Here is an 18,337-nt window from a genome sequence, read left to right as displayed (position 1 = left end):
TTGTAACCTTAGGTTAAAGGTCATCTTGTATTGTGCAATTTGACAATCAGAAGCTGTCAAAATAGGTACAGCAATGACATTAATTTTATGGTGGGGCATTTGGAGGATGTTAAAAGCTATGCTGTCCTCAGGTCCAGTCTCAGGGAGTACAAAGACCCTGTGTTCTTTTCAGGAAACCAAAATAATACTTTCCAACTTTAAAATATTTTTCTACTGTCATATAGATGATGAGTCAATCCTTCAAGAAAGAGAATATTTTCTATTCTCACTAGTGCTCTGTGGCTATTTTCTATTCTCACTAGTGCTCTGTGGTCTCAAAGCTCTAGATGAATTTCCTGCAAAAGTCAGTTTGTCAGAGATTATTTAGGATTCTTTTATTGACTTGGTTTGCAGTGTGTTTTTTTAACTTAAAAAAATCCAGTGACTTTGCTTAGCAGCAGCAGCCAAGAAAATTACAGGGGAGGTGGAAGCTGGGTGAAATGGAAAGTAAATGTGGTGTTATTTGGTTGGGACATTAATCTTTCCATTACTACTTTTTCTTTAAAGGTTGAAGTTACATCTTTGTTAGTTACCTGTCTAGCCAGGTAGTTCCATTTGTGTGTTATATTTCTCTTTGCATTGCATATAATTGTCACATGTCCTCCCATGTAATTTGATTTGATAGCTGATGATATTTATAGCTTGGTGTAATTAGTGAAGAAACAGACAATTTGAAGGGGAAAGGGGCAGGTGAAGCAGAGGGAAGAGTGATCTTTCATGTGCGGTTAATATGCCCTCATAGCTGCTTAGAAATTTGCAGCAAGATAGTGAGTGGTGTAAAGGAAGCAGCAAACATACTGAAGACACCAAATTCGTGGGGGGGTTTTTGTGGTCAAACTTACTACCTTTTCGTATTTCCTCTGTTAAATGTTCTAAAATTAATTTAAACTTGCTTTTTATCAAAATGCAAGGTAAGTGTTTAGCAGTTGTAGCTTTGGTACCCTTTTGTTCAGGTGCAGGTTATAGCCTGTCTGCCTTCTCACCCAGGTGTAAGCAATCCTGCTTTTATCTGCATCTCTCACTGCCTTGACAGCGTGGTCAGCTGGGTCACACAGCCCTAGCAGAGTGGCCACAGTCCTTCTGACCACTGGTCTAATCAATCTCTTGAGAGATACCTCTGTGCCCCTGTTGTAGTGTCCCAAATACACATATTTGTATACATATGTATCTGTGTATATACCCAAAGATACTTGTGTTCACACATTTATATGTTTATGTGCAGAATATACCTGTTACAGTCAAGGTAGTCAAAGGCTGATTGTTTCTCAGAAAAGATTTTAAAGTGTAGGAGAAAGCATAGGGATTCTTAAATGAAGTAGCAGGCATCATAAATTGCAGGTGCCTTCCATAATACCTGTTGAAAATGGCCTTCAGTTCTTTGATGTGCCACATATAAGTTCAGAAAAAGAGTTAAGTAACTTAAGTTCCTTTTAGCTCTTTGAAGAGGATCTGAACTTATTTTTTTGTTTCATGGTAAAGCATTGCCAGTTCTGGACTTGCAGCAGCTCTTGAGCTGCAGGGGAATTCTGAAATGAGTTCTCTAAACAGGGTTTATGAGAAGTTTTATTTATGAATGAATGGTTGTCAACATTATGTTGCAGTTTATGTTGCAGTTTGTGTCTGCTTTGCTTTTTCATTTCTTTGCAGATGTGATGAGTATTAAATTACTAAGTGGGGTTTTTTGGTTTTTTTTTTCCTTTTGCTCTGTTCTGGCTAAGACTTTTTCTCCTTATAATCATTTTAATTATGAGAGTGTAGGCCTTTTTGCACTTTAAAATATGAAAAGAATTGTAGGCAATTTCTAAAAGAAAAGTCAAATAGGTGTTTGCCCAGACACCCCTTTTAACCATTAAGTTTATTTATAAAAGTCATGCATTTCGTATTTTTACAGCTCTTCTTACTGCCTTCTAACATAATATGGTCTGCTTAGCTTCAATTATAAATATAGTTTTTTCTTGCATGTGATAGGCTCCTACCTAGTATGTTCATTTCTCAAGATGAAAATATTATAAATAATGTATTATGTTGTAAAAGATTAATGTTTAATGATAAACTATATTAAATGATATGCTAAACACCTTATACAGACACACACACATACATAAAGCATACAAATTTTGTTTGTTTTGATGCTGCATTTTTAAAACTGAATTGGAGTTTTTGTCTATAATAATTACATAGATACATTGTGCAGTTGTTGTTCCCTGAGGCAATGTTAGATGGAAGTCTCCCTTAGTGTTCAGCTGTGACATCCTAAATAGAGGGAAGAAAATGTCTGCTGGTCTGTGTGGCTGGAGTGAGAGCAAAAAGGCTGCCCAGTTAATTATACTGAGCATTTAAAGATGTCTCTTTCTTTTGCTTTGTGGACTGGAAATAAGGTTTTCTGTAATACAAGTATACATTGGAAAAGTATAAAGAAAAAAAAATTAAAAATTATGTGTTTTGTTTCATTCTCCCCAAGAAAGGGAGTTCCGTGCTCCATCTTTGGGATCTTTGGAAAATTGCATGAAGCTTTCCCAGATGACAGTCCAGGGACTTCAGCAGTTCAAGTGTCCCCTGTTACAGCTGCCTCACATTGAAGAGGACAATCTTAGGAGAGTTTCCAATCATAAAAAGGTATAAAAATACAAATGATACTGGGTAACCTCTTAAAATGCTGTCTGCTACTTCTTTTACCTATCTGCGGCTAAGGAAGCAAGGTCATGAATTAACTAAGAGAATAAAAATAGATTTATTTTTCAGGAATTCAATACAATACTCCTAGGTGTTCTCTCTACTTTTGGTTTCTTTAAAGTCCATCTCAGTTAGGAGGTGGGGATTAAGATCAGAGATCTGGTAAGTGTAAATAAGTGTAAAAGATCATTCTGTGTTGACTTAACAAACAATAGGAACAGTTTCTTTCCTATTACAATGTACTATCTACTATTTAATATTCTTCCAGAATGTGTGGGGAATATCCTATTGGGACTTTCTTTTTGGGGAAGGGGGGGTGGGGGAGGGTTGTTTGGCTTTACATGGTTCTTAATCTACTTTGATAGAAAATATATTTTGGAAGCTTACACAGAGGAGTTCATAAAAGAAAAAAAATAATCAGTTACTATGGGAAGCATTTCAGGTTTTGTGATCCTTTGTGTGAAAGGCTGTGTCTTACAAAGCTTTTGCTACGTAACTGTAGTTGGGTAAGTGATGGTATCTGTAGACTTCAGGGACAAAAAAGAGTAGTCTTGTCTGAATACCTGCATGTGTTTCTTCATTCTGTTTCACCAGCTGTCTTTGTATTCAAACCTGCTTGTTCGTTCGAGTCTAGTATATCTTCTGGGAGTGCCTGGTTAGAAACAGCATTTCCTTCTACTGGAAGCTGTTGACTTTTCTGCTAGTTCTATTATAGTGGTTAATATGGATCAATCTTGAAAATACTATTTTTATCTGATGGCAATTTTGTTAGCTTTAACTACAGCCTTAGGGGGTGTTTAAATGCTCCTGTGTTAGTGTGAAGACTAAGAATAAACATTCTAGAAGATGCTAGTTCATGAAATATTCAAGTGGTCATATCCTTTGGATAAAGTAAAAGAGTCTCTTACGGGTATCATTAAAGACTTTTAAAATCCAGTCTTAAACTACAGGGAACATATGAGAAAATAAGGAATTTTAAATGTATTTTTTGTCATGTGCGTTGTCACTAAGTAGAAAACTGAAGAATTTGGCTATGATATAATCCCACCTCTCTTTGCTATAAAAGAGGGAAGAAACCAGTTTTTTAGGCTAATTTGTACAGGATTCACATGCATTGAGTTCTTCAAAAATACAGTGCCCTAGACTGGCAGTATGATCAGTCTACGTGGATGCATGAAATTGTTTTTAATAAAGTACATGCATTTATAATGCTGAGGTAATCAAGTATTCAAATCTGTTTGTTTTATCCTTTTAGCTCTGCTCTGCAAATCTTAAAATGAGTGGATTTAGATTTGTTTGCAATTCAGTACAAAAAAAATCCCTAAACTCGTATTTGGTTGTTTCTGCTAATGGAAGTCTCAAAGCACTGAAGTACTCTATCTAAATAAAAACCCTACCAGGAAGATTTCTTGGCTCAACTTCTTGGAAAACTTGGCTGAAATAACAAATTTGTAAGAAACTATAAAGTACCATTTCTAAGGGGTGACATACTAAGGAACACACCAATGTTCAAAGCAGTGCTGTTGAGTAGGTTTGAGTGCAACCTCTTTGGTTTATTGTTTCTCAAAACATACGCTTGCTAGTTTCCCAAAGCGTGGGGTTTTTAACAGGAACAAATGTAATGGTGTGTATGTATTAGTAACATGTGGGGGCACCAATGATGCATTATTAAGAGTTTATTTGTGGACTATGTTCTGTGCTACCACGTGGCTTCCTTTCTTCTTTTTTTATTTCAGTATAAAATCAAAACTATTCAGGATTTGGTGAGTTTGAAAGGCTCAGATCGTCGCAATTTATTGCACTTCCTAGAAGATAAGAAATATGAAGAAGTTATGGCTGTCCTTGGCAGCTTTCCATATGTCACTATGGATATAAAACCACAGGGTGAGTGGGAAGTCCTTTTGTTCTGTGTATGTCACTCTTCTGACATTTTAATAGTCTGCTGGCAGTAAGCTTTTGGAGGATGCTGAAACACAACTCATTGCTATTTATGTATTTATGTGGCCTGGAAATTGCATACTTCTTTGGAGTGGTGGGGTCTCGTACATGAGAGTTACAGTCTGAGGAGATAAAGTACATTGAAACATTCCATGGATTCCCAAGCCAGCAGTAGTTTCTCATACAGGAGCTTATCTGGTATTTCGTCTTTTGATTTTAATATTTCATGAGCAATGTGGAATTTTTGTTGAAATACCACTTTTATTAGCTGTCTTAAACAGTTACGCTTATTCTAGAATTTACGCTCAGCCTTCTTCAGCATGTAGAGTCCTTTGTGAGATTTTTGAGTTGGAGATCCTGATGACTAAATATTCATGAGTTCCTTTGTGATAATTCTTGTATAGTTTTTATATCTGGCAGAATTTGTCTGAGCTATGCTTAGCTACCTTTTGTGTGCACCATTTCAATGAATGTATAATGGTCTTCGTCTCTGAAAATTAGGTATATTGTTAAGCAGTTCCTGTTAGACAGCCTTGCAGTGGGAAGTGAATTGGTTCTGTGGTCTCCTTTTGTTTGTAGAAGAACAGTGCTAGTAAATGTGTGATATTTGAAAGGTTGTTCTAATTCTTGTTTCTAGTTTATATTGTCATTGTGATAGCAACGATCGCATTCAAAATGTGATCTGCTTTGTTTCGGTAGCCTGATTGTAATTTGGCTTATGTGTAGTCCCCTGTGAGAAGCAAGTGTTAGAGGAAATATCTGTTAAGGAAGCAAATGTTTGCTAATCTTGGTGTTTCTAAATGTTATTTATGTTGGTTTTGGTGTTTGTTTTTTTTTTTAACAAATAAACAGAGGACTTTGTTATTGTAGCATAGGATTGTATATAGTCTTGTTAATCTGCTTAAAATTCAGTCTTGGAGTACCTCCCCATATTTTGGCAAACAACTATTTCCAGCCTCCAGTCTTCATTTGTCACACAGCTGCACTCAAGTGTGGTGTGGAGGATTAAACCGTGCATATGCTTTTCTGTTTAGCTCAGTATTGCCATTATATAAAATATGTATGTAAGACTAGTGAATAGTAAAACTGCTTCCTCAGAGAGGGACTGGAGGGGAATAAATAAAATGTCTACACTGGGACATAACTCTGTTCCTCTCCTACCTGAGACATTCTCCAGTTTATAGGTTGGAGGTATAAACTCCTCAGTGGCTCTCCTGTGGGGTTTGTTTGATGTTTTAGTTAAACTAATCATTGCTATTCTTTTATTTTTCTTTGCCTTCTCCTTAAAAAATAATTAAATGCATGATTGTTAATGTGGCATTGAAAACGAGTTGTTAATCATATGCAAGTCAGGAAAATGAAAATTATTATTCCCAAAACAAATATAACAGGGTCCCTCTGGTCATGTGTGGTATTTCATGTTTCTGAAGTTTAATGCTTTAATATATAATGCATAGTATTACAGGGTTATGGTTCCCACAGCAGCTATAACTTTGAATTTTCTAACTTTCATGCAATTAAAATTTCAAACTCAATGTTGCGGTTTTATAGGTTGCTGAATTACCAGCCCTCATTCTGATAGTGTATTTGAAGTTGTAAGAGACTTATTAAATAATACTTTGAGATTATTTTTTGTTAAAAATTCTGGAATTTGAATGCTTACATTTAGAAGTAGCAGAAGCAATGTTTAATGGAGAAAAGGCTTTAAAGAAGTCTAATAGATGTGTTGCTTTTCTTTTTGCACTAGTTTTGGATGATGAAGACAGCAACAACATTACAGTAGGTTCTCTTGTCACTGTTCTGGTCACACTAACAAGACAGACCATGGCAGTAAGTATTAAGAATACTTGTTCTTTCATGGTAACTGCATGTATATAGTAGTAAACAGGCATTTCTGGTTGTTTTGTAAACGTAACTGTAAGGTTAAGATTTGACATTGAGAACTTGTGCTCTTAATCCATTCTTATGGTTTTGTTTTGGAATGAGAAGGTTTTCCTGGAATAAAACCAAAGTTCAGTCTGACCCATTGCAGTTGTCTAGGGAACAGTAACAGAATATGTCAAGTGATACTGCTCTGAGGTTTGTAAACAACAGGAAAAGAGACGTTCAGAAACTTGGTTCTTGAACTAAAATAAAATATTCACTCAAGTCCTCAGGACAGTGCTTGATTTCACTTTATGTGGGCTCATAATGTTACAAATCTCCTGGGTGTTCTAGGCACTTCTCTGAAAGAAGCACAGTCCAGCAGAATGCAGAATATGTATAACTTAATATAAAGGAGGTACACCAGTGTCACATGAAGAAAGTGGACTGCTGAGTAGGAAAGCATGTGGCATAACCAAAACAATACTACACCCTAGTAGTTAAACTTCTAACTTGTGCTTATTTTCTAGCTTAAAATGCAGTAATGGCTTTCTTTGAAGAAAAAACCTTAATACACAGAACCTAAACAAACTTTGATATATCAAAGACTACAGTGTCAATTTTTGCATGTGTACTCATGACATAATTGTCTAATTAAACAGAAGGTCTGAATTACACCTCTAAGGTAAGGCACACAAGCCTAAGTATTACAGGGGAGATCAGACTATTGAAGCCAGTTGAGCAGAAAGTCGTATATACAAGCTCCATGTGCTCATGCTGTGGTAGCTGAAGGTGCAGTAGGTAGAAAGTAAAAGCACTGTATCAATATGCTGGAATTGCAAAATGAAGGAAACTGAAAATTGTGAGGTTATTGAACTGTACTTAGAAACTAAAATGTCTAACAGCATATAGAAAATTCATTTAAGGTGTTTCCTGTGACCTCCACTGGGCAGTCTGGCATAGAAACACGTGACTGTAAAACTAGAGCTAGCCTTTTGTATGATGCACTTTTTTTGTGGTGGTATTTCCTATTTGCCCTCTTTATGTAAGACAGCTCCTTGTGACTGTTTTGTTTGGGTGGGTTTTTTTTAATGGCATATAGTATATTTTGAAGAAAGAAATGCATTAAAAATTCCATTTACATAGAGATGTTCTATTTTACAGAATCCTAACATTGTGTTGTGTCCTAACGTTTCACATTTCTGGTTTGATTTGTTGTTCTGTGTCCCTGAGTAGCAGAGCAGCTGTTGAAGTTTTTAATGCTCTGACAACTGGAACAGAATTAGCATTTTACTACTGCTTGCTTTTGTGATACAGGATTTCTGTGCTTTATAAAACAAGTAGATTCTTAGGAACAAGATGACATGTTGCTACTAAATTTCTTTGTAGTACTAGTGATGAAAAAATCTGAGACCAAATGTTTGAAAGTGTTTAATTTTGATCTGTTAATCCCCTGTTGTGTCTGTCACTGATAAAAGAATTTGCCATAATGAGTGAAATATTCAGACCTGATCAAGGTGATTTAGTTTAAGTTCAAATATGAAATAATAATTTGCTCTAGAGATGCATTAGTAGTTTTCACATCTTTCTCTAACCAGGATGTGTTTGAAAAGGAACAGTCTATATGTGCAGCAGAAGAGCAACCAACAGAAGATGGGGTAAGTGAAGAGTGAATGTTCCTCTTGCTAATTAAAGAGACCTTTCTTTCACATCTTGAATTACTAATTGTGCACTTCTCAAGTATTTTTTTTCAGAAATGCCTACTGAAGTGTCCTTTGAGCTGTGCTTTCTAATTTTGGTTCTCAGCTTAAAATGCTTAAAGTACAGTTGAATGACTGAAATTTTATGAACAGAATAAATATTTTAATACTGCTTTCCTGCAGCAAGGAGATGCCAGCAAAGTTAAGAGCAAAGGATGGCAACAAAAGAATAAAGGAACCAAGAAAGCTTCAAAATCAAAGAAGAAGAAGCCATTGAAAAAGAAACCTGTGCCACCTTCATTACAACCACCAAAACAGCAGAAGCAAAAACAAGCTAATGGGGTAGCTCATAGATTCAATGATATTTATAATTTTATTCAGTTTATCACTTGTATGTGGGGGGGGGGGGGGGGTTGTATCTGTGTCTTACATTTCAGTTTATGCTTTTGTGAAGTGTGTCTTCTAAAATAGCATTTGTTTTCTTTACATTTAAAAATTTCCGGTGAAGTAATCAGGGAGCCACCATGGTAACATTTGCAGTGACCTGCTGAAAGTTGCTCAACTCTTTTAGAAATTTGGCTTTATAGTCCCTTCTTATTATTAGTTCTTGTTATGCTGCCTTCTGGGAGGTGAATTGTTCTGTAAGTTCTGCTTTTTCTTTGAAGATAAAAACCAAAATGAGACTTTCTTGTGATAAATTAAGTATCTTTAGTAACTTTATGCTCCCACTTTATGGTGTTTTCTCCACCTCATGGGCTGTGTTGTAGGTACTTTCTTAAGTTCTCTGTGATTTTCATAAGACTTTATGAAATGCAGTTCCAGAGTCATAGAATGATTTGGGTTGAAAGATCATTCGTTAAAGATCATTTCGTTCCAGCCCCTCTGCCGTGGGCAGCGATGCCACTCACTAGATCAGTTTGCCCAGGGCACATCCAGTTGGCCTTGAACACTTGCAGGGATGGGGCATCCAATCTGGGAATCAAATACTGTTTTTTCCTATTCCTGTTGCAAGTGCCATATGGAGAAGGAAAGTTGCTTCCTTCCTTCTCTTAGCAAATGAGGTGAAAAGGATTAATCTTAACTGCAGACATAACTCTGTGACACAAGAAGACTGTAGATCGTGCGACCTTAAGGCAGGTGCTCTGAATTCTGCATACTACAGTAATGCAGACAAACTAAGTTAGAGGTGTTGGGTTTTTTTTTTCTTTCCCATTAGGAAGTTGTTGTGAAGGAAGAGGAGGAGGAGGTCTCGGATAAAGGAAGTGAATCCGAAGAAGAAGAAACAAACAGGGACTCTCAAAGTGAAAAAGATGATGGAAGCGACAGAGACTCTGACCGAGAGCAAGATGAGAAGCAAAACAAAGATGATGAAGCTGTAAGCCTTACTTTTTCTTGAAGGGTAATGTTGCCTTTGGGGTTGAGAGAAAATGCATTTTAATCCTCTAGCATCCCCTCAGGCTAGGCAACACTAGGATGAAGTAGTAATATCAATTCTCCAGAGGTTTTCAGACCTCATTCTGGTATAAGAGCTTTGTCATTGCACGTTTGTTTCAGAGTGAGTAGCGAAGATTTTTGCAGCATAGTCGGAAAACTTAGAAATGACATGAGAAAAATGGCTGAACTTCAGGAGAAAACTGCAATATTTCTTTCAGCTTAATTTGATTACTAGCTGCTGTAGATTTGTGACTTAAAGTCTCTCCCTTGAAATGTGTTCTTTACAGGCAGTGGCTTTTGCATGCTGCATAATGCATACTAAGCATGCAGTAGTTGAGCAAACTGTTTGCACAGGTGCTTACTGAACTCTAGTAACTGTCAAGTTAGTTGTTTGAAACCGTAATAGTAATTGAGAGCGAAACACCGTGGTGGTAGATGATTTCTGCACCACAGGTCTTTCAGTACAAGACTTGAGTGACAGCTGAATGGCCCATACAGGGTGAGATTAAGCTCCTGATGGGAAAGGAATCATCAAACTTGTAATTAGGACTCTTATGGCTGAGATAGAGAGTGTTTATAGGTAGTGCTGCAGAATTGAGTTTTGAAGAATGTGTGTGAGCCCCACGAATCTGCTTTTTCCCTTTATAATGTTTAGTATTGCACAAGAACTTGTCACATGTTCCATTTTCATGGCCCATTTTCTGTCTTCTTAATGCAGAAGATGGTTAGTGCACAGTAATTCTTTAACCTTATCTTTGACAGGAGTGGCAAGAATTACAGCAAAGTATACAGAGAAAGGAACGAGCCCTTCTTGAAACGAAGTCAAAGATAACACATCCTGTTTACAGTCTTTTTTTTCCTGAGGTCAGTAATAAAAAACATTACAGTTGTGAAACATGAAAACTAATAATAATATAAATTAATTGATCTTTTTGTATTTTTACTGTAAATATTGGGCTTTTTAAAAAGCTTCATGCTTGGAAAAAAGATCTAGTATTAATTTTATAAAGTCTTAACTTACAAAATTAAACACTTTCAGATACTTTTCTAAAAGCTTTTTCTTCATTATTTTTTCTACCCAGTTCCCAGAGACTTGCAAACCTGTATAAAACGTAAGGTGAAATGTTGGGGTGTTTTTAACTCTACATCTAACTCCAAGTGCCTGTGACTGGGGGAGGTCCTGACCCCTCCTGTGTTATGAGTAACGACCGGAGAGTTTGAGACTCATTTGGATCAGCGGATAGTTTTGGCTTGCTGGCTGACTTCTGAACACAGCAGTGTGGTGGCTGCACAGTGTGCAGCTGTGGAAGATGGGGTTGGTTGGCAAAGCTGTCTCTTTACACCACAGCATAGTCTGGAAGTGGCAGAAGCCAGCTGTGGAACAGTCTTTGCTATAGAGCTCGAAAATATAAGTTCAGATGTGGATGAGTATCAGAGGAAGGGATGTATTTGAGAGTGGTGACTCAGTATGGGCTGAGGTGTCTTTACAGCAGCCTTTGGTGTTGAAAATATGTTCTGAGATACCAGTTTTTACTTGCATTAGCAGCTAGCCACTCAGTAGTTGTCTGAGAACTCTGTAACAGCAGTGGAACTATGAAAAAGATGGGATTTGTCCAAGTGGAGGGTTTGTGTTCTGAGCAAATAAGTTAAGTCCTTGGGGGTGACCAGATTGGAACCAGGAGGAAGGAGTATTTGGCCACGTTTTCTTTCCTGGCCAATGGTTCAGAGGTTTCTTTTGCTTCCTTGCAGTCTAAGGAACTAATCTAGGATCTCTTCTCTGTTGTTGTCTATCTCCAATAAGGGGGGTGGGATGCAAGGCTTGTTCTTTCTCTTGTGGTTTAAAGAAGACAACTAAGGTGGGAAAGAAGAGTAAAGCATGACTTAAAAAGGAAGGTGCTGTGTATATTTGCTCCTTCTTCTCAATCCCCAGGGCTCTTTATGTCTATACCTTGTACAGCTTGTTGCATGTGCAAACATACTCCACTGTCCACATGCTTGTGATCACATTGTTCCTGCTTGTTTTACCTGCTAGCAGCATTAAAAAGCAAATTGTGGGAAGCAGGAGTTGTTGCTAAGGTCCCAGAGGGCAAATAAATTGTCTTCCTGAAGGCCTTAGCTGACACCTAGCTTTGTAATGGCTGCACTTAAAGCTGTATTTTCCTGGCAGTTAGGTGCGCTCCCATCTCTCAATACAGCTTCCAGCAGTACACCAGCATAACATGGAAAGGTGTACTGGCATTCTGCTCTTCTGACTGCCTTAGATCATGTCACATGTGCTGCAGAGTCTTGATACCTCCTTGCTGCGAAGGCAGCTGGCTTTGGTCATCAGTTGAAGCTCACAGACAATAAGCACCATGCCCAGTGCCTCAGGGGTGCTGACTATTTGTATTTCTCTTTTACTGAGTTGAGGGTCCCTTCAGAGACTTTGCTTATACTTACTCTGTATAAAGCTGCATAAGCTTCAGCTGTGTGTAACCAAGCTACATATGGGTTTTATGATAAAACCTAAATACAGCTTGCTGCTAAAAAGAAATCTAGGGCTGATCTGAATGCTTGAACTTGAAAGATACACACATATCCTCTCATGGTACTGCAGTTGTAAATTGTCCAACTTTTCTTCACTGATTTCGTAAAAGTTGAATGCAGCTGTATTTAGTGCTGTAGCTGTGGTTGGAGCATGTTCAGATAGAGTTGATCTGCTACATCTGAAGAACAAAATCCATTGTACTCTGGTTTGGTTTTGTTCCATCTATTATTTAGAGTATTATTTGTACTGTGGTCATGGCCAGTTCAGAGATACAAAAATAGAGATAAAATGCTGTATTCCAGAATATACAGAAGTTTGAGGGTAGCTGAGCATAATACACCTGTTCTCAGGAGGCAGCCTTAATGCTGTTTCATCCGAGTTTTGGGGCAGTTGATTGCTCTGCCAGAGATGTGTCTTTAATGTATGCAGGTTCCTAAATAATTATCTTCTGCTCCTGCATCCATGGATCCAGAAACTGCACAGATTGTAGTTTTGACATTTTTTAGGTAGAAACTGGCCTTGGTGTTCCAATTTCATGAACATACTGGTTCCCTGGCATGCCAAACCTTGCACCCATCTGTTAAAGGGCATTTTGCCCACTTGCCTGTTAGTTTGCCAGATTCTCACAGGCATAAACTTTAAATTCCACCCAATAAGCAAGACGAAAATGACAGTCCTGCACAATTGTCCTTTCTGTAAAAAAGTGATGGCACTTTGGGGTCAGGAGCTTTACTTCCAAAGAGTTAACTCTGTAGCATCCTTTGAGCATTAGATCAGTGATTATCATTAGCACTGATATTGCTTCCCCACTTGGCTGTTATTTTTACTAGCTTTTGTGAAAAGCCACTTGATGGTTTTGATCTTTGTCTGTTTCCATCACTCTCAAGGACAAGGAATTTTTATTGTTTTTTAAGAACAATGTATAGTAAGTCAGCACAGTGTTTTGGTAAAATCAAAAATGACATATTGATACAACTGCAGGTCCTTTTTATTATGGTCACAGTCCTTATAGGCTTAAAATGGTGATTAGACATTTCTGTAATGGATCTTGCTTCTGTAGCTCTTGTTCATCTGTGCTATTTATACTGTTCATCTTTCTATTCCTAGAGGCCTCTTGGCTACGAAATAAACACTTTGACTGCATAAGAGTCTTCTTTGCTACTGCTGTCAAGAAGATTGACAATATATTTACTGTGGAAACTTAAAGATAAAGTAACTTATGCCTTGTAATCACATGGGATGTTTTTTCTTAAAGAAAATCACTTGGAATAGTTGTAAAAAGGATTTAGAATTCTACACATTCTGGTCCTAAATAGTATATGAATAGGTTTTTATCCTATTCTCTGTGCCCGTTCCAAAAACACAAGGGAATGCTGTTGCTTCACTGTGATGCTTTTGCTTTTATACACTTCAAAATGGGCATTTAACATGTTCAGATAATTTTACATTTCTCTGTCATGGGACTCAGGAGTGCTAATTGGTGTTTTTAGTTGTTGGTGTGAGTGTTTTGCTGTTGTAAATAGTTGAATATTTCAGTGAGATTGTGATAGTATAATAATTAGTCACTTCAAAAGAAAAAAGAAGTTAATTTGGCTTTTTAAATTTTTAAACATGCATGATTTAAATCTCAGATCACCAAACACTGGCTTCTGCAGTGTTAAAAAAATCTAAAACTACTGAACTTTTAACTCTTCCAGTAGAGACAAAAATTCTTCAAATTCTGTATGTTAGCAGCATTTGCTTCCCAACTGTGTGTGATAGGGGACAGTTGTTGGGCATCCTTTACAAATACAAATCAATATTGACTGATACTGAGTCACTTCCTTGAAGTGAAATCTCTGTGTGTTCAAATGTCATTTTAATTTCTGGGGGATGGGGGAGCAGTGGGACAGGGTATACTTGCCTGAAAAAGACTCTTCTGTGAAGAGTCCTTTATCTGTCTTTACACTTTCCTTGCTTTATATGCTCAGCTTTTTATCCAGGTTGGATTTCTGTTGAAGGACCTAAGGTTGTTTTATCTTTAAGTTGCTCATTAATCCTTAGTGGACACAATTCTTCAGGATGGTTCCATGTCCCATAGGGTAACTTAAGTTGAATACATGGAATGAAGCCTTTGGAGACCAGAAGTCACTTGTGATAACCTGTTTGCTTTTAGTGTGCAGTATACACCATGTATTTTATTCATGCACATCCAAGAGTTTAAAAAAGCCACCAGACACAAACTTTTCCTTTCTGTCTGTATTACAAAGACCATCTTTTTCTATGACTTCAGTAATCCTGGTGATTTTTTACTTTTGTTTTTTTTTTCCCTTTATGAAAGGAAAAGCAAGAATGGTGGTGGCTGTATATTGCAGATCGGAAGGAGCAGATGTTAATATGTATGCCATATCACGTTTGTACACTAAAAGATAAAGAAGAGGTAAAGTACTTGGAGTGTTTTCTTTTTGGGGTATTACAGAACTCCGTTGAAGTATGGTATGCAAATATGGTCTATGGTATGCAAATACATGTCGATTTTAATTTTTTTTGTACTTATCTCTTAAGATGGAAAACAAATTTTATTCTGCTGATAAAAGTAGAGAAGTTCCTTTTAACTGTGAAAATTGATAGTGGAGAAAGAAAAAGTAATTTAAGACAACTTTGAAGTTTCTTCGTGGAATATGTTGGCTTTTTTTTTCCCCTGATATCAAAAGATGATGAAAACCAGTATTCATACACAGTGAAATTCCTGAATTTATTCAAATCATTAGAAATATTAAGTGTTTTCTTTCTGTACAGCAGAGACTGTTACAAATTAATTAGCTTTGGCTCTTATGGACTTTACTGAACCTGTAACCTTTGGCAGTGTTCTTCTTGCTACTTTTCTGAAAAATTAGGACCTAATGTATTTGTTCTTCCAAACTAGATATTATGTTCAATTTCAAATAACAGCAGAGTTAAGATAATACTTTTAGCAGACTAAATATTTTAACTTGTTTGGGTTTTTGAGGTTTAGCATACAGCAGGGTGAAATTGTGTACTTAATGTACTTACTTGGCCTAATTCAGGAAAAAAATCAATGATTGAGTGACTCAGTGATTATTCAGCTTTTGTGGGAGGTATTGTGTCTGGGTATTGTGACTCTCTTCTGCAGGTGTTTTATTACATAGAGATCTTCAAAGAAGTGTCCTAGTAAGAAACGAAAACTTTCTATTATTCTGTAGTAGTGTTTATTGTTCATTGGAAGACTCAGGTACTTGTTTCAATGTGTCATTTGAAAGCAGTAAGAACTTACAGTATGAAATCTCTTTTGCAGGTAGAGCTGAAGTTCCCAGCACCAGGCAAGCCTGGAAACTATCAGTACACAGTTTATTTAAGATCGGATTCATATATGGGATTGGACCAGATTAAACCATTGAAGGTGATGTTTGACTGTGTTATATATTTGTATTACATCAAAAGCTACTCCAAATGGTTATTACAAAACCAGAAGTCCTGTTTATAAGAATTAACCTGTCCTCATTTTAAAACAAGTGGGAAGGATGGACTTGCAAGTGGTTTCTGCCTAATGTCAGTAGTGGTAGTTTTATAATGGATTAAACGGGACTAAAATTTGTGATAATTCCCGTGTGTGTGTATTTTAATTCATGTTTTTCTAATGTTTATTCAGTTTCTGCAGTATGGGTTGGCTGTGGCTTTTTATACCTTGAGGTTTGCCTTGCTATTTCACTGCCTTTCCTTAGTCCTAGATTCATCCAGTTAATGGGAAAAATCTGGCATGCCTTATTTCTGGAAGCAGTTCCTGGTTTTGTTTTTGGTTTGGGAATTGGGATGGGATTTGTTTTGCTATTTGGTTGGGTTTTTTAACTGTTATTTTGTGGTTTGCTTGTTTGTTTTGGGTGTGTGGATTTGTTTGTTTTCCCAAGTTGCTGTTTATTGTCTGTAACCTGTTTTTCCCCTCTCTTCTTTTTCCTTATCCAATTACAGCTGGAAGTTCACGAAGCAAAACCAGTGCCAGAAAATCACCCACAATGGGATACAGCAATAGAAGGTGATGAGGACCAGGAAGACAGTGAGGGCTTTGAAGACAGTTTTGAGGAGGAAGAGGAAGAGGAGGAAGATGACGATTAAACATACTATTGATTGACTACAATATCTGCACACACTGCAAGCTCTCGGTCTGACTGTGGAACTTGTACAATTAACCAAGAAACACAGTACAGAAGCTTTGAGAAGGCTGAGTTTAAATTTTCTTTACCAATTAAGAGTATATTATGTAACTTCTCAGTGGAGGTGAAACAAATCTGTTATCGTTGATACACCTTGGAATATGCTTATGGCTCATTATAGCCTTCAAAGTGCAGGATGGTGCATTTGTTTCAATTGAAAATAAAAGCTTTTTTATTATAAATGTCCGAAAGTGTGGGCTATGTATTGTCTGATCAGTTTAGGGTCCAATTTAAATAAAAGGTACTATTAGCTAGGAGCAAACTTTCAATCAATTTTTCTGCATTAGGAATTTATTTTAGAAAATGTTTTGGTATATTTAACATTACAAATCTCTGTTGATTGAAGCAACATTTGCTCAACTTTCAAACTTGATTGGTTCTGTGGTATTCATTAACTATTTTGCTGTGATACTGCTCACATCATTCATAGCTTTAAGAATCTGTTTTACTTAACTTGATCATTACAAATGGGCATCACATCCATTGCCACATTCCATATATTCTGGAGGGCTGCTTTTTTAGGACTGTTGCCTTTTTATGCCCGAGATTATAATGGAAATCATAAACTTTCTTGACTCTGCCATAAGATACTTATTAATGGCTTAAAACATTTTTAAGCCTTTATTTCATCAGATCAGCAGGAGATCTGAGTCTTTTGATAAACAGAATGTCTCTAAGTAATTTTGGGACCACATGTTATGTTAGTGGCTTTTGTGTAATACCTTTATAAAAGGTACATGCTGAAAGCCGAAGTATATTCTTAATTCTGAATCTACCTGACAGCGTCAGAAACATTTTAAGGGTAAAATACAACGTGCAGAGAGGGCATGTTTTGTATCAGTTTTGAATTCCCATCAATAAACTGGACAATTGGATGGCTGTTTGCATTTGTAATAGCGTGCATCTTTGTCTGAAGTTGTTGGTTTGGGTTTTTTTCCTACCCCAGTCTTCTGCAAGGTTGTAAACAAGACAGTGATTCTGTTCCTACTCCTGTTAAAGAAAAAATAATCAAGTCTAATTCGAGAATAAATTCAGGGAGGAGAGCATCAGGGCTTAGTGTATTCTGTGAGACTTGACAAAAGCCATGGATGGATTCTTCCTTTTCCTCCTCTCAATAAAACAGATGAAATGTTGCATTTCTATACCTCAGAAATACTTACGAGTGTTCTGCAAGTAGGAATAGACATATTTCTGTTCCTATGTATTGAGCTATGAAAATACAATGCTGTAAAATGTGACAAATTCTCATGCAGGAAAATTTCCATCCTATAAAAATTGCCCAAAGCCAGAATTAGGTGCACAGTAATTTGTGACCTTGTTTGTTAGAAAGGGTTGTCACTTTAAGTGCAGATTTATATTGTTATATTCTTTGTAATTACAATAGATGCAAATAAAATTTGAAGATGTTCTAATGGGGTTATGGTATCTTTCAAAGTACTTCTGAAGTGCATTGTGCAGAAGAAAACTTGTAAACCAAGTGTCAGGTGTTCAAACTCAAGAAGGAAGGCTAGGTTTAAATTAAATGGCTTGTACACTTGATGCCTTTTAACTCCAGTTTTAACTTGCAAAATACAGTAGAGAAATAACAACACAGAAGCTCTAGTTATATTCTGTAGGCTTTTGAGCCAAATACTGCACTGATCAGAGAAATTATGATAAAGAGTCTGGTGACTCTTTCTAAAGCAAGTAGGCAAATTGAATGCTAAGATGACATTGTTCTGCCAGAACAACTCATAGTGAAAGTCTGCAGTAGTTAAAAGTAGGGGAGTGGCGATAGTCAGGAGGTAAAATTGATAATTAGAGTATTTTGGATGTGTTGGGCTTGTGCTCTGACCACTGATCCCTAAATTTTGCTGTTAACAGTCAAGGTATATACTGGCAAGATGTGAATGCATTGAAATTATTTAAAAAAAAAAAAAAAAAATCATGTCCCTGGTCTGAATACTGAACTGGTT

At 36.7% G+C, this 18,337-nt stretch overlaps 1 protein-coding gene across 1 annotated transcript in view; it reads left to right on the top strand.

Annotated features, from left to right (window-relative positions):
• SEC63 (SEC63 homolog, protein translocation regulator) overlaps positions 1 to 16,568 on the top strand; it is a 40,738-nt gene extending 24,170 nt beyond the window's left edge. Inside the window, exons 11-20 of the mRNA XM_017739628.1 lie at positions 2,501 to 2,655; positions 4,449 to 4,596; positions 6,398 to 6,480; positions 8,112 to 8,171; positions 8,397 to 8,555; positions 9,430 to 9,588; positions 10,410 to 10,511; positions 14,495 to 14,593; positions 15,470 to 15,574; positions 16,141 to 16,568. Coding sequence (XP_017595117.1) covers positions 2,501 to 2,655; positions 4,449 to 4,596; positions 6,398 to 6,480; positions 8,112 to 8,171; positions 8,397 to 8,555; positions 9,430 to 9,588; positions 10,410 to 10,511; positions 14,495 to 14,593; positions 15,470 to 15,574; positions 16,141 to 16,284 — 1,214 coding nt within the window. The 3' untranslated portion in view covers positions 16,285 to 16,568. The remainder of the gene's footprint in view (positions 1 to 2,500; positions 2,656 to 4,448; positions 4,597 to 6,397; positions 6,481 to 8,111; positions 8,172 to 8,396; positions 8,556 to 9,429; positions 9,589 to 10,409; positions 10,512 to 14,494; positions 14,594 to 15,469; positions 15,575 to 16,140) is intronic.
• The last annotated feature ends 1,769 nt before the right edge of the window (positions 16,569 to 18,337 follow it).

The sequence above is a fragment of the Corvus brachyrhynchos genome, unplaced genomic scaffold (assembly GCF_000691975.1).
Source record: "Corvus brachyrhynchos isolate BGI_N302 unplaced genomic scaffold, ASM69197v1 scaffold14, whole genome shotgun sequence".
Classification (NCBI taxonomy): Eukaryota; Metazoa; Chordata; class Aves; order Passeriformes; family Corvidae; genus Corvus; species Corvus brachyrhynchos.
This window is presented reverse-complemented; position numbering and strand designations above follow the sequence as displayed.